General features: G+C 41.3%; 1 protein-coding gene across 10 annotated transcripts in view; it reads left to right on the forward strand.

Annotated features, from left to right (window-relative positions):
- The window catches only part of prom1a (prominin 1a), a 77,895-nt gene that overhangs the window by 35,752 nt on the left and 19,018 nt on the right, over nt 1-23,125 (forward strand). For 6 of the 10 annotated variants that reach the window (XM_052059162.1, XM_052059190.1, XM_052059216.1 and 3 more), the window contains exons 4-12: nt 1,493-1,698; nt 10,178-10,298; nt 15,225-15,288; nt 15,792-15,881; nt 17,785-17,808; nt 19,859-20,088; nt 21,499-21,573; nt 21,713-21,776; nt 22,011-22,170. In XM_052059162.1, the coding sequence (XP_051915122.1) occupies nt 1,493-1,698; nt 10,178-10,298; nt 15,225-15,288; nt 15,792-15,881; nt 17,785-17,808; nt 19,859-20,088; nt 21,499-21,573; nt 21,713-21,776; nt 22,011-22,170 (1,034 nt within the window). The remainder of the gene's footprint in view (nt 1-1,492; nt 1,699-10,177; nt 10,299-15,224; nt 15,289-15,791; nt 15,882-17,784; nt 17,809-19,858; nt 20,089-21,498; nt 21,574-21,712; nt 21,777-22,010; nt 22,171-23,125) is intronic. The other 4 variants (XM_052059171.1, XM_052059152.1, XM_052059180.1 and 1 more) reach the window with 1 other exon arrangement.

Consider the following 23,125-nt stretch of genomic DNA (forward strand, 5'->3'; position numbering starts at 1 on the left):
CCAAATACCTCCAGCGAGTGAGGCAAGTCCTAAGAAGCCAGCTCAATGGCAAGAATAAGACCCGGGCAATAAACAGCTATGCCCTGCCAGTGATCAGATACCCTGCAGGAATAATAAGGTGGCCAAAGGAAGAGATTCAGACCACGGATGTTAAGACTCGAAAGCTCCTAACCATGCATGGAGGGTTCCATCCCAAATCCAGCACCCTGAGACTGTACGCAAGCCGAAAGGAAGGAGGCCGGGGACTAGTGAGTGTGAGAGCCACTGTCCAGGATGAAACATCCAAGCTCCATGAATACATCAAGGAGAAGGCTCCAACGGATGACGTACTCAGAGAATGTCTCAGACAATGGGGAACAGAAGATGAGGTGCTGGAAGAGGGACCATCATGGGAGGACAAGCCCCTACACGGGATGTACCACCGGACCATAACTGAAGTGGCTGATCTCAAGAAGTCCTATCAGTGGCTAGAGAGGGCTGGCCTGAAGGACAGCACAGAGGCACTCATCCTGGCTGCTCAGGAGCAGGCCTTGAGCACCAGAGCCATCGAGGCCCAGATATACCACACCAGACAAGACCCAAGGTGTAGGTTGTGCAAAGAGGCACCTGAGACGATCCAACACATAACTGCAGGGTGTAAGATGCTGGCAGGGAAAGCCTACATGGAACGCCATAACCAGGTGGCTGGCATAGTCTACCGAAACATCTGTGCGGAGTATGGACTGGAAACCCCAAGGTCAAAATGGGAAACACCTCCGAAGGTGGTGGAGAATGACAGAGCGAAGATCCTGTGGGACTTCCAGATCCAGACTGACAAGATGATAATGGCAAACCAACCAGATATCGTGATCATAGATAAAGGGCAGAGGAAAGCCGTTGTAGTGGATGTAGCGGTCCCAAGTGATGGAAACATCAGGAAGAAGGAACATGAGAAACTCGAGAAATACCAAGGGCTCAGAGAGGAGCTGGAGAGAGCCTGGAAGGTAAAGGTGACAGTCGTGCCTGTGGTGGTCGGAGCACTCGGGGCAGTGACCCCCAAACTAGATGAGTGGTTGCAACAGATCCCGGGAACAACATCGGACATCTCAGTCCAGAAATGTGCAGTGCTGGGAACAGCAAGGATACTGCGCAGAACCCTCAAGCTTCCTGGCCTCTGGTAGAGGACCCGAGCTGAATGAGGGACGGACACCACCCGAGGGGTGAGATGAGGATTTTTATATATATATATATATATATATATATATATATATATATATATATATATAAATTGTGACAAACAATTCCAAAATATCCATATTTGCACACACATTCATTGTATGGCTATGTTGTTTGGTGCTAAAGCAATACAAAATGTTCATATTTGCAAGTGCAGCAAGAAGTGCGAACCGATTCCAAAAAATAATCCTCAATATCAATGGCTACATATTTTTGGGTGTGAAACCACTCTTCTTGTACACATTCCCTGAATGTCATCTCTCCCTCCGTCTCCCAGGCGGTCTACTACGAGATGGGCTTCCTGGTGTGCGCGGCGGTGGGTATCCTGTTCACGATCCTGTTGCCCGTGGTGGGCCTCTTCTTCTGTCTGTGCCGCTGCTGTGACAACTGCGGTGGAGAGATGCACCAGCGGCAGAGGAAGAACGCAGACTGTCGACGAGGCCTGCTGGGAACGCTGCTCTTCTCCACCTCGCTAGTCGTCACGTGAGTCTGACATGTAAAAATCGTACACAGGAAACAAACTAACTCATTAAAAGTACATGTTTGACACACAGACATGACATGTTTTGGTGGGTAACTATGGTTTGGGGCACTAAACCATTACAAGGTAGCCACAAATGTTCATGTCTTTGCATTGTTTGGTCCTAAAACATTGCAAAAAAAGACGTCCACATTTGTGCATGAACTTACAGGTACAGTATGTGGTCATGCATTTTCTGGTTTAATTTTTTCCAAAATGTAGTGTGCAGAGTAAACACGTTTGGAAATTATTTAGTTAACCTCAGTACCTCACATTATCCTTCCCCATTGAAATGAATGGCAATGCCATTAATTTGTTCCAGTCTCCCAAAAGATACAGAAAAAATGTAATGTGTTATTTTTGATGAGAAAACATAGCACTTAACATCACAGTCCTGTATAAAAAATACATGATTACATAATTCAGTGGAACGTAAAGAAATTCAATAGGTTTTGCTTTCCTTAATTCAGTGGAAATTGTGCTGCTCCTACTGGTGTGTGTGCTTGGCCACATTGAGGCAGTATGATACTGACATACAGACATTTGGTTAACAGACATTCCCATATTAGTGCATTTTTTTCTCAATATTTTAAAATATCTTTTTGTATTTTGGGGTGGGTTTTTTTGTTGTCGTTTAGGTGTCTTTTCCCCATTTTTACATATTAGCTATTTTTATTATTAAAAAAAATAAATCAAAAGATATATATTTTGGGGAGTTTTTTGTTTGTTTTGTTCAGTTTTGTTTTTAATTCCGATGTTTTTCCGTGGATAACATATATTGAATGTACATCAGCATTTTCTTTGAAGAATTTAGTTATATTTTGTGTATAAAATAAATAAATTATATGCATATTATTACCATTTGTGCACCAGCACAGTCCTTATCCGCCATGAACAGCAGGGGTCAAATATACATGTCCACTGACGGTCTTCAGCACTACAGTTAGCTGCAGTAATATTACCTTTTCGTTTAGAGGATAAATAATACATTCCTGTTATGTGTTGCTCGACTATTTGTGGGCAAATATCTAGACTAAACTTAGACTTCAAGGCGGTTATATTGTTGTTTTATATTGATACTTAACTCACTTTGTTTGATGTTTAGTTTGACAGTAAACTTGAACTTGGAATAACTGTCAATAAGCAGCTTGAAGGCTCCTTTTTGAATAATTATCCATTTGCCAAACTTCTGCTTGTTGTCAAGTGAGTTGGTTTGAGTTCACTGCTTTCGTACAGCTCTCACATCTGACATTTTTCCTCACATGTCAAAGCAAAAATAAAAGTTTTCGATCGTACCTCCAGAAATTTAACCTGTATCCCAAGCCACTGCTGTATACACATTTCTTGTGCTAAAGCATTCCAAAATGCCCATATATGTTGATAAACATATATGGATATGCATTTTCTGATGTTATCTACCACCATACACTTCTACATTTACAAACTCTTCCATCTCTCTAGGTGTTTCTGGTTCTATCTGGATCTAACTTGATTCAAAGTGTTCCTGGAGAGAAAACATAAATTTTGTAAAAGTGCCATTAGGCTGGTTTTGGTCCTCATTTCACACCAGCGTCTGTTCTAGTCGCTGGGGAGATTTTAATAAGTAACGACGCTCCCTGGTGCCTGCTCCTTGTGCTTTGGAATTTCCAATAAGTCAGACTCATTCCAATAATGGAGGAAAGTCAGCTCTTGTCAAAGTAAATACACCCCTGCCACATTGACATGGCAATACTTTCTTTTCCCACTGACCCAAACACATCAGGCCCCGGTGGTTGACTGGTTAGCGTGCAGGCCTCACAGTGCAGGGGTGCAGGGTTCGATTCTGGTGGAGTTTGCATGTTCTACCCGTGCTTGCATGGCTTTTCTCTGAGTACTCCTCTTTCCTCCCACACTCCAAAAACCTGCTTGTCAGGTTACTGGAATGCTCTAAATCAGGGGAAGGGAACTTGGGTTTCTCGAGAGCCATATCCTGCCTGTTTTAGATCCCTTATTACTCCAACACACCTGGTTCAAATGATCAGTTCATCGGCAAGCTCTGTAGAGGCCTGAAACGATCATGAACAATTGAATCTGGTGTGTTTGGAGTCGGGAGGGATCGAAAACAGGCAGGACACGGCTCTCGAGGACCCGGAGTTCCATAGCCCTGCTCTAAATTGTCCCTAGGTGTGAGTGTGAGCGCGGATGGTTGTTCGTCTCTGTATGACCTGCGATTGGCTGGTCACCAGTTCAGGGTGTCCCCTGCCTACTGCCCGAAGACAGCTGGGGTTGGCTCCAGCACGCCCCGTGACACTTGTGACGAGTGTGGTCCAGAAAATGGATGGATGGATGAACAAATGCATCAGAAAAGCTACCAGTGTGTGTGGATGTGGAACTTTTTCAAGCTACAAGCCGTCGCTTGGTATTGATTTTTGTTTGTGTGAGTCAAAATGCAAGTTGCAAGCGAGTGTGTGATACACTCAAGCACAGTGACTCCAGCTTCTGACATCATCCACTTGGCCACACCCCTTAAAGACACACTCCCAACACACATATATTACAGTACATACAGTAATCACACTTTGCAAGACCAGTTTACTAATTAGATTCATTCATTTTGCTGTATAATGCTTTTATACAACACAGTGCCATTTTTCTTTACTAAAAATGCACCAAAAAATGATGATGTTATTAAGGAGCTGGAATGGATAACCTGTGTAAATTGCGTTCCAAGCTTGGTTACGGAACAAAATAAGTCGAGGTACCCCATTACTTGCAACTCTCCTTGATTGTTTTTGTGTACATATTTTGGAATTGGTTCGGACCAGTTTATTTGACAAGGATGGAGATTTTGAAATGGCTTACTACTGTTAAATCCAAATCAGTCAGTGTGTGAGTGGGAACATTTCAGAATCATTTAGCATCAAATACTACATATCAGTATGTTGTTTTTGTTGTTGTTGTTTTCAATGACTATAGACATTTGGAATTGATTCACAACAACAAATAAATGCACTAGGATGGACATTTCGGAATGGTTTTACACCGGTAAATATGCATCCATATGTCTTTTGCGTTATGTCATTTTGGAATGGTTTAGCACCATGAATACAGGAAATGGAATGGATATGCATTCCCTGGCGCGAAACCTTTCCAAAAATATCAACATTTGAGCATGAACTGAATGTAACGTTCACGCACAACCCAATTTCTGGATGCTAATTTGCCTCTTGTGTCTTAAGAAATTTAAACAAATGAACCATAATGAAATCAAGATTATTGTTATTCCTGCAAGTGCGTCAAAAGACAACTTGTCTCATGTTGTTACCCAACATGCATTTCCACGCTCTAATTTAGTCGCAGGCTGTCTAACACCATTAGCGCAAAAGATCGCAACATGAAGAGCTAGGCAAACCCCCCGCTGCACCAATCCTACGGGGGTCTAATTAATGATAATGTCGATGCCACCCACCCTCCCTCAACCCCATTAAATGCCTAATTTGGACCCCGTATTGGACCCCAACATTGTTGCTATGATTATTATTCTAATATTTCACCTAGGGATGGGAACATTGCTGTTTCATGAATATAAATTAGAAAATTACAGAAATACTGGGAAATACACATTAAAAATTTAAAAAACAAATCTTGAATGTGAGATTGGAAAAAAAAAAGCATGCATTAAATGATGGAGGTACCGGTATATGAATCGGATTTATTAAAAAATGAAAATGTGGGAATTTGGGAAAGATGAAAAGTCGTCCCCATAGTGTACAGTTTCAAGTTGGAATGTTATGAATCACATCAGAAACGTGGGAGGAGAAGGTACATGTAAACGTAAAAACATCTTTCTTTGAGGAACTCATTTCTGAAAATGCGTGCTTTTAGGGAATATGATGAATATTTATATAATTATGTACAACCGTTATGTTTTTGAAAATCAAATTGATTAAGAAATGTGAAAGGAGAAAAGTTGGGTAGAAAAAGAAAAAAAATGTCGGTCCTCTACGGCATTCATACAATTAGCCATTAATAACACTAATGAGATGTTAGCATGGCAGAGGAATGGTCATCTGAGCGTGCACACGGACAAACATCTTCCAGTGACTCATGCCACAATATATTGACTAGCAGGAGGCTGTGAAATCCACTAAACGACGCCCAAGAGAGGGGCCAGGCGTAGGCAGAAAATAGTCGTACAGAGAAAAATTATAAAAGAATGAGCGATGACTGTGGAACAACCGAGCACAGACCTCCACCAAGGCTCAGCCATTCACCAAAAAGCATCTGGAGTTTCTTTCCTCTTTGTGCTTTTCAATGACTGCGTGAGCTGTTACTGCTTTCTTGTCATCCATCCATCCATTTTCTGATCCGCTTTAGGCGGGGGACGCCCTGAACCGGTTGCCAGCCAATCGCAGGGCACACTCAGACGAACAACCATCGGCGCCCACACTCACACCTAGGGACATTTTGGGAGTGTTCATTCAGCCTGCTATACATGTTTTTTGGAATGTGGGAGGAAAACGGAGTACCCGAAGAAAACCCACGCAGCCACGGGGAGAACAAGCAAACTCCACACAGGAAGGTCGCAGCCGGAATCGAACCCTACACCTCTGTACTGTGAAGCCGACGTGCTAACCAGTCGATCATCGAGCTGCCTATATAACAAGTCCATAGTTGCAGACACAAATAAAATTCCATACATCATTATTCTATGTTTCCTAAAAATCTGAAAGTGAATGCTGAAGGCACCATCCAGTCGGGTGGTGGCTAAGTGATGATCGTTCATTTCTTTTGGTCGGGAGGATTTCTGTGGATATAAATAGCTTCTCTTTAGAAAATACTGCCGATTGATCCTTTTTATTTCTTGAGTCTGCGATTAAGAGAAGCCCGGGAACAAAAAAAGCTGCTTTGACTTGTGCGCTCTCTTCCATCTCTGACTCCAGCAATCCTTTTCTTCAGGGATTACTTTTCTATTTTTTTCTCGGGGATTCAAAGCAACCGACTCCTCTTGTCTTTAAAGAAGAAAACTAGTTTAAGGTACCTCGGGTCAAACCAAGGATGCCTCACTTAGCCTTGTACTTCACAGGTAGTGAAGTATGTAGTGCCAGTTTTTGTTTGAAATGACCTCCATCTTCATTTGGCAATCTACTTGTAAATCATGATATGTAGCCTCAGTTTCGCAGCTAAACAGCAAATTTTAATCAGGGATGGCTTATTAGGTTTCCCAGAACCTATTTTTGAGGTGATTTCGGAAATATCTCGACTTCTTTCCTAGCACATCAGGCTTCTGAAATACTTTCATTTTGGGTTATTAACTCTGAACACCGTTGATGTGAAATGCAGACAAGAGGAATCCTAACGAGGAGTGCCTTCGATGTCAGTGCTACTTTCGTGTCACTAATGTTTGCCTTGTTGTTGGGTCGACATAAAACATCGCAATGTTTATCGGTTTCTCGTTTTCTGAATGGAGAACTTGAGTTTCAAGTTATTTCTTGAATTACCTACGCAAACATATTTATCGTAGGTTTCCTTAAATGAGAAACTCTTCTTCCATTCTTTTTCCTACAAGATGAAGTGCGAGCCCGTTCAATGCGAGGGCATCTTCTCAGTTGGCTGATTTATTGTCGTAATCTTCTTTTTGTGAGAGCTAGCGAAAATCCTTGGTAGAGGTCTCACTGTCCGTGTGGCTGCACTTTTTATTGTGTTGTTGTGCGGAGATGATGATGGAGGTTCACTTCCATTCTCGTGGAAGCAGGAAGGGGGAGCCCGGCCAATGAATGCAGGCCATTGTTAGCGTCGCTACGAGCTATGGAGCTGGCAGACCGTGTCAACCCCCAATAGTGGCCTACATTCATGCTAGATTGATGCCCTCCTCTTCCTTTTTCATCTTCATTTTTTCAAGCAGACTGACTTTCATGTGTGTTCCTCTACGTAGCCTCTCCTAAATTCGTGGAGGTGAGTGTTGCCCCTCTTGTGGGGGCACCACAAGGCCAAGGTTGTCCGCAATGACTCTTTTGCACAGAGACCCTGCAAAGTTAAGATAGGATGGCCTTTTCTTCTTTTTTTTTTTTTCCAGTGATTTTTTTTTGTATTGTTTTCTAATAGAATCATTGAGTAATTTTTTGAGACTCGTTTCTTAATTTTTGGGCATCCGTGATCGACCGATCCCTTAAAATAAACCCCCCGATATAATCTCACTAATCAGCCACTGTCGTCCTCTGCTGTGAGATGACCAATTGTATTTTCATTTTTATTTAGAGAACTACCTCATGCGCAGTTAAAAAAACACCCATGTGTCTTGTTTCACGGATATTGTTCAATGTTTTACAATAAAACAAGATTGGAATATTCAAGGTGTATGCTGATGGTTCTGAAAAAAATTGGGATCGGCAGGTCGGATTGAGGATTGGGATCGGCCAGAAAATTGTGAACAGTGCACCTGTAAATTTCTTATTTCCTCTGAGACATTTTGATTGATCGTTTGAGAAATAGTTGAGGTATGTTTCTAACGAACCCTAACCCTAAGTACCCTCGTCATTACTAATGAAAATGAATGATTAAATATTCCATTTATTAATTAAATTCCAAAATATCTCAGAAATTGTATTGTAACAATTTTATTTCAATTTCATTTATTTATTTTTTGTTGTGATTGTTTATTTTTAATTCACTTCATGACAATTTTTTTGTATTACATTTGATTGTAAGAAACTTTTTTGACCGATTCATTAGTCATCCATTTGATTTATTTCACGTCATTTACTGTAATAGCCATTAAACCATCTTTAAAATTTCAATTCATAATTTATGTATGTTTTCATTTTTATTGTTTATTTGAAAGGGACACCGCACATTCCAAAACACCGGTACAACGCAATACAATTGTATTCATTTTTTTCCTTTTGATTACGTTCATTTAATGAAAGGCCATTAAATAAATATTTGTGAACCTTTTGGCCAGTCAAACATGACATTGTTCGGTTCATACGTGAAAAATGTATCAGTGGTGTGCAGAAGAACGGGGTCAACACGGCGGCCAACCCAAGCCATCCACTTGGTGGGGGGGGGGGGATGAAATGCGCCTTCTTCACGCATTAGCAACACGACTGAAGAGGCAGAAGAAAGGCCCGGCCCTCGCTTTGCATGTTGTGTACACCTTCTGAGAGGAAAACACAATCGCTTTTACATCATTCATGAAGATTCCAGATGATCAAAGTTGCTCCTTTACAAAAGTCATGCGCTCGAAAATGAAAACACACACGCACACACACACACACGTAATATATAAATATACTGTATATCTGGTCCTAGCTGTGAGCTGCTGCGCTGACAATTCTGCCGGGATTGAGGGTGAGTCATGGAAGCATCTTAATATTATGGGATGCCGTCGCCTTGATGTTGCTCGGGCTAATTAAGCCTGAGACGAGCCGCTCGGGTCTGCCTGATGAGGGCAAAGGGACTGTGAGGTTCATTTAAATATGTTGACGAGGCCTCAGAAGAAAGTACTGTAAGAGATGCAGACTGTTTGATGCTTTTTTGACCCGGGGGACATATTTCGGTGATGAAAAATGCTGACTCAACGTCTAACAAATGTATGGTCAAAAAAAAAAATAGCAATAAAATAATAATAATGAGGTAGGCTAAGTGTTCTTTTTTCTCTTTCTACATATTTTTGAGCTTTCCAGTCATGTTTGTGATTTTGTGCCTATTTTAGATTTCATTTTGTTCTTTCGTTTTTGTGTTTTGTTGTTGTATTTCATTTAATCTATATTCTTCATTTTATTGGTATTTCATTATTTATTATTTGAACAATATATTTTTCAATTTTACATTTATATTTTTATTTCATTTAGTTTTCATTTATTGTATTTTATCTGATCTTGAGTTGGTTTTAGAAATTTTGTTATTCTGTATTATAATTGATAAAATCTTTAAAAAAATTATTGCAATATTTTTTGTTGTATTTTGTGTTATATCTTAATATTTTTTCTTTCTTTGACATTTATTTTAAATATTATTTTTATGTATTTTTTACATTTATATTTTGTACATTTATTTCTTCTTTGTGTGCTTTTTTAATTTTTTTTTTTTAACTGAAATTATAATTGCATTCCGACATACTGTAGGAGCAAAAGCCCCTTTTATATTGAGATGATGCCAAATAACAACACAACTGAACATTTTTGGCATTTTCCTTTCTGCAGACACCTAATTGTTACTGTCCAGCAAGGGTTTTGTATGTCAAATCAAATCCTAGTTGTTGACATACTGCGAAATGGGTGTTATCCCGCTTTGCTGGGTTCTGTGTAAAATGTTATTATGCAGAAAAAATTGCTTGATAGCCGCCTGAAAGAGGCTCATTTTAATGTGCAGTCTCTGAATCGAGATGATGATACACTGGTACCCGTCCATCATTGTCACCCAAGCTAACAGGAAGTGCGTTGTTGTCCTTCACTTTGGCAGGATCGGCGTATTGTGTGCTTACGCCGCCAACCAGAACCTCAGCGCTCAGGTCAAGAACATCCGACGTCTGGTCAACAGCAACATGAGGGATTTGCACACCTTCGCCAACGAAACTCCAATGGTAGGGTCACAAGTTTGGTCGTTTTTTAGCTTTTCACAGCGATTGTCCAAAATGATCGCCACAGCCTGACTCCATAGGGGTGTTCACACGGCAAGATTTGGTCCGGTGCTATGCCGGGGCTGCCCCAGTAGAGCGTTCAGTAGCATTCAGTAGCTCCGCCGTAGCCCATGAAAACAGCTTACACCGGACCAAATTTGATCCACCTCAGGGAGGTGGTTTAAAAATTTGCTCCAGTCGCTTGAGTTGTGTATACGTTCTAAAAAGAACCAACATGACAGCTCATTTGTTTTCTGTCGTTTTGCTCCGCTGCAGAAACTGCCGTGTGAACACAAGTGGGGCTGCACCGACACTGTGCTGGTGCTGACACACTCAAATGCTTTGTACGTGTGAACGCTCCACACAATTGTCTGCGGTGTAAAATGTATCGCAACAAAATACATCAGTGCAGCGCCGGAGCAAATGTGTGCCGTGTGAACACCCCTCATGCTCCGCCAACAATATAACCAAAAAAGTTTGCCTTTCTATTTAAGATAATTGCTTTTGATATGGGCTTATTTGGAGCATTTCCTGAGCAAGAATCTATCAAGCCCTGGAATTTGCACTGTCAATATTCTTCTTGATAATTGAAACTGATATTGAGGACTTTTTTTTAACTTCCCATAGTGAATCTTTGAAACAATTATATAACAAATAACACATATATATAAATAAATCTTGCAATTAAGCATCACCCAAATGTCTTAGATACTGTCTCTTCTCATTAGGGCTCAGTTGTGAAAGTACATGCCCTGGAAACCAATGTGCCGTCACCTTACCGTGGTGTTGGGGTTTGTGTGTCCCAATGATCCAAGAAGCTAAGTTGTCTGGGGCTTTATGCCCCTGGCAGGGTCACCCATGGCAAACATGTCCTAGGTGAGGGACCAGACAAAGCACGGCTCATAAACCCCTTATGATGAATAAAATAAATCGCACTCAGTTTCCGTTGCCCGGACACAGGTCACTGGGGCCCCCCTCTGGAGCTAGGCCTGGAGGTGGGGCTCGTTGGCGAGCGCCTGGTGGCCGGGCCTACATCCATGGGGCCCGGCCGGGCTTAGCCCGAAGAGGCAACGTGGGTCGTCCCCCTTCTCATGGGCTCACCACCCATGGGAGGGGCCAAAGGGGTCGGGTGCAATGCGAGCTGGGCGACAGCTCACATTGCCCGGGCGGTCCGATCCTCGGCTGCAGAAGCTAGCTCTTGGGACATGGAATGTCACCTCTCTGGCAGGAAAGGAGCCCGAGCTGGTGTGTGAGGCAGAGAAGTTCCGACTGAATATAGTCAGACTTGCCTCCACACACAGCCTGGGTTCTGGTACCAGTTCTCTTTAGTGGGGTTGGACTCTCTTCCACTCTGGAGTTGCTCATGGTGAGAGGCGCAGAGCAGGTGTGGGCATACTCATTGGCCCCCGGCTCAGTGCCTGTACATTGGAGTTCACACGGGTACACGAGAGGGTTGCCTCCCTCCGCCTTCGGGTTGGGGGACGGGTCCTCACTGTTGTTTATGCATATGCAACAAACAGCAGCTCAGCGTACCCACCCTTTTTGGAGCCGCTGGAGGGTGTGCTGGATAGTACTCCTGGGGAATCCCTTGTTCTGCTGGGGGACTTCAATGCTCACGTGGGCAATGACAGTGAGACCTGGAAGGGCGTGATTGGGAGGAACGACCCCCCCCCCCCCCGATCAGAACTCGAGTGGTGTTTTGTTATTGGACTTCTGTGCTTGTCACGCATTGTCCATAACAAACACCTTGTTCAGACATAAGGGTGTCCATATGTGCACTTGGCACCAGGACATCCTCGGCCGCAGTTCGATGATTGACTTTGTGGTTGTATCATCGGATTTGTGGCCACATGTTTTGGACACTCGGGTGAAGAGAGGGGCGGAGCGGTCAACTGATTACCACCTGGTGGTGAGTAGGCTCAGATGGTGGGGGGGAAGATGCCGGTCCGTCCTGGCAGACCCAAACGTATAGTGAGGGTTTGTTGGGAGCGTCTGGCGGAATCCCCTGTCAGAAGGAGTTTCAACTCCCACCTCCGACAGTGCTTTTCCCATGTTCCGGGGGAGGCGGGGGACATTGAGCCCGAGTGGACCGTGTTCCGTGCCTCTATTGTTGAGGCGGCCAATCTGAGTTGTGGACGTAAGGTGGTTGGTTGGTGCCTGTCATGGCGGCAACCCCCGTACTCTGGTGGACACCAGCAGTAAGGGATACCGTCAAGCTAAAGAAGGAGTCCTATCGGGCCTTTATGGCCTGTGGGACCCCAGAGGCAGCTGACGTGTATCGACTGACTAAACGGAAAGCAGCTTCGGTGGTCGCCGAGGCAAAAACCCAGGCGTGGGAAGAGTTCGGTGGGGCCATGGAAGCCGACTTCCGGACGGCTTCTAGGAAATTCTGGTCCACCATCCGACGTCTCAGGAGGGGGAAGTCCCGGCCATGGAACAGTGGGCCAGCTCTACACCCTTAGCATTGTCCTCGAGGGTATTTCGCCCAACTAGTCTACATGTGTTTTGTGGACTCTCACTGGAGCGTTTCGCAGCTGAGTGTGAAGCGGTTAAGATGAAGATCAGCACCTCCAAATCTGAAACCATGGTCCTCAGTCGGAAAAGGGTGGATTGCCCTCTCCGGGTCGGGAAGGAGATCTTGCCCCAAGTCGAGGAGTTTAAGTATCTCAAGGTCTTGTTCACGAGTGAGGGCAGGAGGGAGCGAGAGATCGACAGGCAGATCGATGCTGCATCTGCTGTGATGCAGACGTTGTATCGTGGTAAAGAAGGAGCTGCATGAAAGGGCGAAGCTCTCAATTTACCCGTCGATCTACAGTACGTCCCAACCCTCATCTATGGTCAGGAGCTATGGATCGTGACCAAAAGAATGAGATCCTGGATACAAGCGGCCGAAATTAGTTTTCTCCGCAGGGTGTCCGGGCTCTCCCTTAGAGATAAGGGACTCAAGTAGAGCCGCTTCTCCTCCACATTGAGAGGAGCCAGATGAGGTGGCTCCGGCATCTAATTAGGATGCCCCCTGGACGTGAGGTGTTCCGGGCATGTCCTGCTGGCAGGAGTCCCCGGGGACGACCCAGGACACGCTGGAGAAACTATGTCACCCAGCTGGCATGGGAACGCCTCGGGATCCACCAGGAAGAGCTCGAAGAAGTGGCTGAGGAGAGGGAAGTCTCTTCCCCCTAAAACTGCTGCCCCCGCACCTCCAACTGGTGGAAAATGGATGGATGGATGGAGGCCCTAGAAATGGCGAATGTCTTCTCTAAATGGCGTCCAAATGGTCCAAGTTATATTAAATTTCTGTGTTCTTGAGTCTTTTTTTGTGGACCATACCATGTTAAAACACACCCACCAATTTTCATGTTCATGTGTGAAATTGATGTTTGGACTGATTCTTTTCACTTCCAATGGCAAAAAATGGCCGCTTGCACTTACTGTTCAATGTGTAGACTTTGTCATGCCTCCTACAACGCAAAAAATATTGACTGAATTTCATGTCCTGCAGTGAAACTGGTGTCCAGTCGACTCATGTAGGGTGTGACAAGCTCCTTTGACAGCTCTTTGAGGAACAGCAGTCGTGCATTGGTGATGCCACTCTTGAAATCTGGGTGCTGAGCCATGAAAAAGGTGTAGACATTTAGGGTGCCGATCTCAATTATGTTGGACCATTGCACCATGGGCCACCTCTGTGTTTGTCGCTTGCACGGGTAGTTACCAACCATCTGGTCAATGGTGTCTACACCTCCATTTGTCTCATTGTAAAATTTGATCACTTCTGGGGTTTTTTTCTTTTTGCCATGTTCATCCACTGCTTTGTCGTGGTGCATCGTGCTCAGGAGCACAACAGCTTTTCCTATCTTTCTGTCATAGCTGACCATGGTAAGGCTATCATTGAATCCAAACTCTGTGCTGTAAACCTCCCTGGACTTGGAAAGCTTCATCAGAGTAGGGATGTCTGGCTTGTTCTGACATAGAGTCCCCACAATAGTGAGCTCCTTCTCCAGGAGATGCTGCGCGAGTGGCACACTGGTGAAAAAGTTATCCATGGTGATGTTGCGACCGGTGTTTCTAAATCTATCACACAGCTGCTGGACAATATTTTCTCCCAGATTCTTCTGAACGTCTTCCCCTGGTTGTCTCCCCGTGTAAACTATACCATTTATTGCATAGGGGATGCGTGCATCACAAACCCAGAAGATCTTTAGGCCATACTTGGCAAGCTTGCTTGGCATGTACTGTAGAAACTTGCACCTTCCCCTGAATGGCACAAGCTGTTCATCGACAGTGACACAATCACTGGGGATGAATTGCTGTCTGCAGTTGACCAGGAACAGGTACCATACATAGCAAATGATCTGTTTCCAGGCGGAAGGCCAATTTGTAGATAAATCATAGTCATGAACAACACACAAACAATTTTTTATGAAGATAATACTTAGACGTATCAGCTCTTACAGTGTAAAATAATTTTCCTGAGGGGTTCATTTCTGATAGTATAGTCTGCCCAGTCCGCAGTCAATGTATTGCTGACAGCCAAAGTCGATTCGAATCAGTGGTTCCCATTGGACTCCATAGAAAATGTACACGGGTCAATTTTGACCCATTTATGGAAACTTTGGGTAGCAATACAAAAACTGAAATTTCTTAAAATGTATAAAATGTAAGTTAAAATTGTGAATGACATTATATAAAAAAAACATGTTTTTTGAGGAATACCTGGAATATGAAATTATAATAAATTTTCAGTCCAAAGATATTTCAAGAAAAACACCTCATCGGGTCATTTTTGACCCACATATGCATCTAAGGGTTAAATGCATACAATTTACTCGTTTTTTACATGTATTTACTTATTTATTTATTTATTTGTTTTGTTCTGTGCTTCCCGATTTGCAGCAAATCGATTACCTCACCTCCCAGTACGCCACCGCCAAGAACCAAGTCCTCTACGATTTGGAAAGTAAGTCCACTCCTTGTCTACCTCCACCCCCTAGTGGCGAGTTTCATCATGACACGAGAATGATTTTAATGTACGGTAATACTTTTACCTACCCTGGAATCATATCCCCAAATATGATTTCATTTCTTATAGTTAATAATTTAATTTTCATGTAAATCTGAACCAACAAGTCACAACAACAACATTATGTAATTGTTACCTAACACTGAGGCTACTAATTTAACTCAAGTTAGCAAATATGTATAGGTCTGTGTCTACTTTACATTGGTGAGCATTTTTTTTTGTCGTTATTATCTTGTTTCTGTGACTAAGAACATAAAAATAAAGGCAGCCAATATGTTTGTGTGGTATCTGATTGTAGAAACTGAAGATAATCCAGAGCCGCCAAAAATTAAATCTGTGGAGAACCTTGTGTTTTGTATTTTTCCAAATGGCAATCACAAGTCACACAGTGAACTGTGTCTTATCTTTTAATATTTGTTTATCTCCTCTTGCCGCCCCAGACATAGGTCCACTATTAGGTGGAAGGATACGCGACGCGTTGGATAAGGAGGTGCACCCGGCTTTGGACGCCGTGCTGAAAATAACAGGAGGTGCATATTAGCTCCCCGTTTCATATCCTTTCGCGATACTATCGAGATGGCAGCAAAACAAAACAAGTCATATTCTGTTTGTGAATGAATGATGAAGGGATATAAAGTAAAAGGCCAACATCAGCGATGTAAATACTTAAAAATATGTCTATGGAATTTTTAAGTCAGTTAAAATAATTTCACAAAAGAATAAAGTAAAAGTAATGAATCAATATCAAACGAAATAGGTTATTCAAATGTATTCTTAAAATGCGCTCTAAAAAGCAAGTGAAATATTGACATAGAATCAAGTCAAATTCGTTTTTTTTTTTAATCTGATCAAATTTGGCAGAAAAACAGGTAAGACAGTGACTGCAAATCAAAATTTTGAAACTATCAAGTTATCGTATGAAAAAATGTTGCAAAATTATGAATACAAATCAAATAAATTAAAAGGAGTAAAATAATGAAAGCTCACAATTAAAATAATGAAAGCATCTCATAGAATAATTAATAAATCTTTTAAATGTCTAATAAAATAATGCCAACTGTGTCAAGTAAAATTCTGATGAATATAATTTTTAATAGATAAATTACCTAAAATAATCTAGTGAAATAATGAAAATAGAACGCGGACAAAAAAGGAGGGGTGCCGTAAAATCATTACATAGAAATAAATAACAGCAGAAATTAAGTGAATTAATGAATATCCATCTATCAATCCATTTTCCAAACTGCTTACCCTTACAAGGGTCGCAAATGTGCTGAAGCCAATCCAAACTGTCTTCGGGCAGTAGGCGGAGTACACCCTAAACTGATTGCCAGCCAATCGCAGGGCACACAGAGACGAACAACCACTAACGCTCAAACTCACACCGAGGGACAATTTAGAGCAGGGGTGTCAAATTCATTTCATATTGTGGGCCACATACGGCCTCGGTCGATGTCAAGTGGGCCAGACCATTAAAATTATACCATACTCTGCTATAAATAACCAAAATATCATGTATTTCCTTTGTTTTGATACAGTGAAGACATGACACAAAAACATGAGGAAAATGTTGAAATGTACCTACATTTCATTTACCTAACATTTCATAAAACACCTTAGATTTCCTTCGACAAATGTTCAATTTACTTTGCAACTGATCCCACTGATTGTACCAAGGCACAAAACTTGAACAAGTAATTAGTATTTAAAAATATAGTCATGCATTTTAAGATTAAATGAGATTTATAAAGAGAGGATTTAAAAAACCATTTACACATGTGCAAATGAAATCTAAATGTCACCACGCCTACACTTTACAAACTAAAGAGAAAACAGTGTACCCCCTAGTGGATAATACATGAGTTGCATCTTATTAAAAAGATTCGTTCCGTGTCTTTTTATGCATTATTTCATTTTTAAATTAAAACCCAAGGGGGTTCGATCAGGCCCGCGGGCCGTATGTTTGACACACATGATGTAGAGTGTTCCATGCATGTTTTTGGAATGTGGGAGAAAACCCACACAGAACATGCAAACACCACACCGGAAACCCGAATCGAACCCTACACCTCTGCACTGTGAGGCCGACATGCTAACCAGTCGTCCACCGGGCCGCCCAATCAATGAATATGAAAAAAAAAATTGAAACATGAAATAAAAAAGCAGTGTTTTGTTTAATAAATGAGAAATAAAGAAAAACTGTGTAAAAATCCCATATAAAAAGGAACAAAAATCTATGTAAAAATGATTAACAATGGAAGATTGTTGGTGAGTATTTCCAATTTAGTAACAAACATTGCCTTCTCTGTACCGTTGGAATAGATCCTTGGAATAGACAGTGACTGACATGACACTGTGGTTTCCATTTTGATGATGTCATCATTTAGCCTCTTGTGTTTTGCTTTTCTTCCTTTTTGGTGGATTTTTGTGAAGTGAAAATCGACAGAGCCATTAAAGGTAAAAGGACTGGAACCATGACCTTGAGTCTGGTTTATCCCCAGTGGTGAGCCCTCCCAAGACCTCCAAACCCCCTCCATCCCCTTTCATGGTCCCTTCATGTTGTATTACAGACCCACGTGAACATTAAAACTGCACTTTGCACTGTACTTATAAAATGAGGTCAAATCGGGACTGCTCTTGGCGATACTGATACATACACTGAATATATATTTGCAGTTGTGTTGTTTTTGTGAACAAAAGATTCATTTGCGAAGATTGCTTCAACCCAGCTCCCATGAATGTTTGCTGGAACTCTACTGTGACCGATGTCGTGCGATAGAGGGCCGTCTGTGTTAGCCCCTCTGCCGCCGCTTTTTGTGAACAAAGGACTTCATACAGTATGTGACTGGTATCATGCATCTGATAGCACTGTTAGACAACATGGGAATATTGAGTGATGTAGTCTTATTGGTTAGCGTTGAGCTAGCGCCCATTCCTCTTGGCTTGATAGGACTCTAGTTGACCAGCTTTCTGTGAATAAAAGATCTTTAATTTGGATCTGCTTTTACTGCTGCTTTACATTTGATTCTATATTATTTGATTTCTATATTCGATATGTATGCCATTTGACTGAGTGAAGATGCAGCTATGTTAGCGTCTTTCAAGTTCACAGCTATGGCTCGGATTAAGCAGCTTTTTGAGAACACAATACTACCATTTTCATTTTCTTTGACTGGCATCATGCATCTGGTTTTAATGTTTGACAAGAAAGAGTGCTGAGGGACTCTATGCCTTCCCTCAGTCCATGCCATAGACTATAATAATATTAACTTCAAGCTTACTCCCATTCCCTTTTGGCTTGACAGGAATCTATCTGACCAGCTTTTTGTGAACAAAGAGACTGACTGGATGAGGATGAAAATTCCAACGTTCGTCTCTTGCTCACTCAAATTCCTGGCTAGAGACCCGAATGATGGTGGGATTAGGACAGATTTTTGTCAATGTGTGAAATTTGTTGTTTTTAGCATTTTAGAATTTTTGTTTCAGTTGACCAAATGGGAGATAACGCAATAAACATTAAAAACTTATCTTGTGGCTTCCTGCTTAGTGCAATTTTAATTCACTTTTGTGAACAGTGAATCTGACAAATGTCCTTTTTTCCTCTTACCCTGCATCTCGAGTACGGTACATTCAAGGATGCAAGAGGACTCATGCATGCCCAAATCGTGTCGCATAATGGTTACCAAGGGGAGAGTTTGTCATCTACCTACCCTTCGCTTGTTTGTTGTGTACCCTGGTGCTTCGAAGCTTTTGATTGCTGCGTGTACAACTACAAGTACCAATATTTGCATTCAAAAGCTATTAAAACGTTAGCAATCATAGCATTCTTGTTTGGGCTTGATTGCCCAAACATCCAAGTTGTTGTTGGGCAGAGTTTTGATTTATGTACTTGTAGAGAAAAGCTCACAGCATACATTAGAAACTTAAAAGCATATTGTATAAGTCAATATTGAGGGGAAAAAACAACTAAGTAAAATAACATAGGCCACATTTTATAAATAAAAATGTATAATGGATATATAAAAATGCTGAGCAAAACAATATGTTCATTTTACTTTAAAGATGTAAAAATACTGTATAATATAGAAGGTTAAAATACATAAATGCATCACGAGCAGGAGGGATGATTAGCTCACTAGCCTCGCTTGCTGAAGTATGAACATTAGATAGATAGACAGACATTGAGTGAGGCATTGAGGTAAAATGCTAGCAGGAAAGCTATGGCTAAGTAGCCTTGCTGTAGCACTACCTTGCAAAAATTTTACCACCCTGAAATTGATCATTTCTGTGTATTTAGAGTCCCAAAAGAAAATAAAGACATTCTAAAAACTACATTTAGGAGTGAGGCTAAGCGGTGCTGAAACATGAAACAATTTGGCTGGAAAACTTTTCCTTAAGGGATAGGGTAGCTAGCTGGCTGGCTATATATCGTCAGCCTGAATATATATTTAACATATTTTGCAACTATGATAGCGGATTATGCTAACACGGTGTTCTCATTCCCCAGCCATGCGTGAAACCAAGGAGGCCCTGGAGAATGTGAGCGTGTCCCTGCAAGTGCTGCAGGAGTCCACGGGCAAGCTGGATTTGAACCTGAGCCTGGTGCGGGCCAACATCAAGCGGTCCCTCAACGACCCCGGGTGCCACGACGAGGAGTCAGACGCCACCTCAGCCCAGCTGTGCCGGGGCATTCGTCAGTCACTGGAGCAGCTGCATATTAGCGCAAACTTCACCCGGGTACCCGACATACAAATTTGAAATAGATTTACGTACAACGTTAACCCACAATTGTTTCACATTCTTAAGTTTTTACATGTAAAAAAAAGATTTAATTCGGCGGGTGGGCAAACTACGGCCCGCGGGCCGAATCCGGCCCGTTGGTCTTTTTAATCCGTCCCGCCGAAGATTGGTGCACGATTAAGGTTTGATTGCATTTCGTTTGGACTTGTAATGACAGGTATTTCAACACCAGGTGGCGCAGTTACTTCAAGTTGCAGAGCACAGGGAGGGAGGGGAAGACGAAGAAAGAGGGAGAGAGTAATTACCATGGAAGGGAAAGTGATATGTATCTGATTAAACGAAGCGGGTAACAAAATATGAAACATTCAGGAGACGCCTGGAGTCGGAAAGACTCAAATCTACGAGACTTTGGAAAACAAGGAAGCGATTCTTACTCAGTCCGATTCTGGCAATTTCCATCCTCAGAGTTTCCATCCTAGCTTGTGGCTAGAGTAAATGAACAATTACTAGAATGGTTTGATTATCATGGTCAAAACTTTCCGCAAACTGGACGGCTAATAAGAGTCGGAGAGTAGTCAAATGTGTCGAGCGTGAACAACAGGGGGCTCAGTACACATCCTTGAGGAGAACCAGTGCTGAGTGTGATGGTGGAGGAGAATGTTACATTATTACTGGCATACAAAGACATTGTGCTATCTTCTTTATTTTCTATTTCTAACTTTTGGCCCGGCCCTCCACAATATGTGTGCTTCTCATTTGGCCCGCCCGGGAAAATATTTGGCCACCCCTGATTTAATTGTTAGGCGTGTTATTTATTATTTATTTAAGTTATATGCTTGGTGAATGATTTATGTTTTATGAATCAGTTGTTTTTTTTAAATTACAATAGTTTTTATTTTTTCAGTGCTTTAAAATACTTTTAATATCAACAAGTTAATTTTAAAGAAATACATGTATTTAAACTTTTCAACTGCTATGTACAGAAAATGAACAAACGATTTGTTTTTGGCTGTTTAAATAATTTAAAGTGTATCTAGCACAAATGATTTTTTTGTGTTTTTGCTTACATAACACAGTTTTACCCATCAGTCCTTGCATGTTTTGTGTTTCAATAACTAAAACGAATCAAACTTTAATTGCATTTCATTTTTAATTACCGGGAACAGTTTTGTCCATTGTGAATCATTTTTTATGTTTAAATAACACACTTCTACCCACCATTAACTTGGTATTTTTTTGTGTTTGTTTCACAAACATAAAAAAAAGTTTACATATAGATTAGTCAAAATGAGTTTTTCAGTCAACAGATTACTGATTACAGATTACATTCTAATGTCCCTACTGAACTGCATGACTATCGTTTTTTTGTTTTGTTTTTGTTTTTGTTTTTGTTTTTTATCGGGTCAGCTTCCCGATGTGAACGCTCCGTTGAAGAAGATGAATGACATCTTGAAAACAGACCTCAGCAACGTTGTTAACAAGGTGAATGAAGAATCTTCATTTTGGTGTCGTTCATTTGACTTTTTTGTTGATTACTTTTTTGCAGAAAAAGAACAAATCATATCAATAAGACTGTAAATATATGCATTTTTGTTTTGTATTAATTTGTAACCTCTTTTAGGGTTACGCATCATTGAACGACACACCTTACATGGTGATGGTACAGACCCGAGCAGTTGTTGACAGTAAGTCTAACTAAATTCTGGAGAAAATGTTTATTTGAAAATGGCTTCTCATTTTTACATCCCTTTTTCAATTCAATTAAAAAAAATTGTCACAGATGGCGTCAAAAGTAGGGATCCACTATAGAAACTCTTTGTGATCGGAAGTGGGGATATCTTTTTATAAATATGGTGTATACATTTTTATGTTGATGTCCGCTAAACAATTGTTTTTTGTTTTCATTGAAACTTTCTCAGGGGTGAAGATCTTGGTGGACGACATCGGCGGGAACATTGGCAACCTGTCCAAATCGTTGCCCGTACACAATTCCTTGTCCAACTTCACCCTCTTCATCAGCCACGTCCATGCCAAGATCGAGGACCAGTACCCTGAAATTGACAAGGTGGACTTCTACAGGTCAGACCACGGCTGTTTATGTCATCAATGTTTAAAGGGTGCTTCACTTAAATATAAAAATACCGGTAATTAAAATTGTAGTTGAAAAAATATATACTACATGAACAATGTACACTGGTGATGGGCCACTCTGAATGGCTCCTAGATTAACCCATTTTTTAAAATTAATTTATTTTATTTGTGTTTTCCGTAAAAACTGGGGAAATCTAAAATGTGAAAAAAATAAAAAAAACGAAAACAAATTGCAAATGTGCAGTCCATAGATGCCAATCTGCAAATATGCTCGAATCAATTTTAGTTTTAAGTTGTTATATCACCAATTACTAGATAGCAGGCATGTCTGCGTTGTGCTTTGTCAGAAGTGTCTTTTACCCAATGCTACTATGTGAGTAGGCCTAATTTTTTTTGCAGATTCGGAATGATATGCAGGACAGCAGATCCTCAATAATCTTAACATTTTGATTGAGTTGAGTTTTGGTTTTAAAAAAAATATACTAAATGAGATATTGAGGTTAATATTTCTTTACTGTTCAGCAGGGGTTAACCATTGTTGAATGGTAATTTTCACGCGACTAATTTTTTGCAATGGAAAAAAATCCTGTATGTGGTTATTGTTTCTCTACTTCCAACCCTTATTTGTTGGGTGAGCATAGTGGATCTTTTATCCAAGCATTGAAAAATGTAGTATAAAAAATGAAATATATCAAGAGCAGATATTTTGCACATAGGCATGTTTGTGCATATTTAAAATATCATATTTGTCATATCTGGTAAGGAAATGTGTGGTCCTCTATGCCCCCCAGTAGCACTGAAAAATTGTGGCCCCCCTCCAACATTTAACATTTAAGTTGCCCACCTGTGATATACTTGGACCATGTTTTGGATTTACATCACTTTGAAGTTTACTTGGTTGCAGTTTAAAAATGGCACAAATGGAGGGTGATGCATGTGTGTT

This window comes from Hippocampus zosterae, chromosome 1 (assembly GCF_025434085.1).
Source record: "Hippocampus zosterae strain Florida chromosome 1, ASM2543408v3, whole genome shotgun sequence".
Classification (NCBI taxonomy): domain Eukaryota; kingdom Metazoa; phylum Chordata; class Actinopteri; order Syngnathiformes; family Syngnathidae; genus Hippocampus; species Hippocampus zosterae.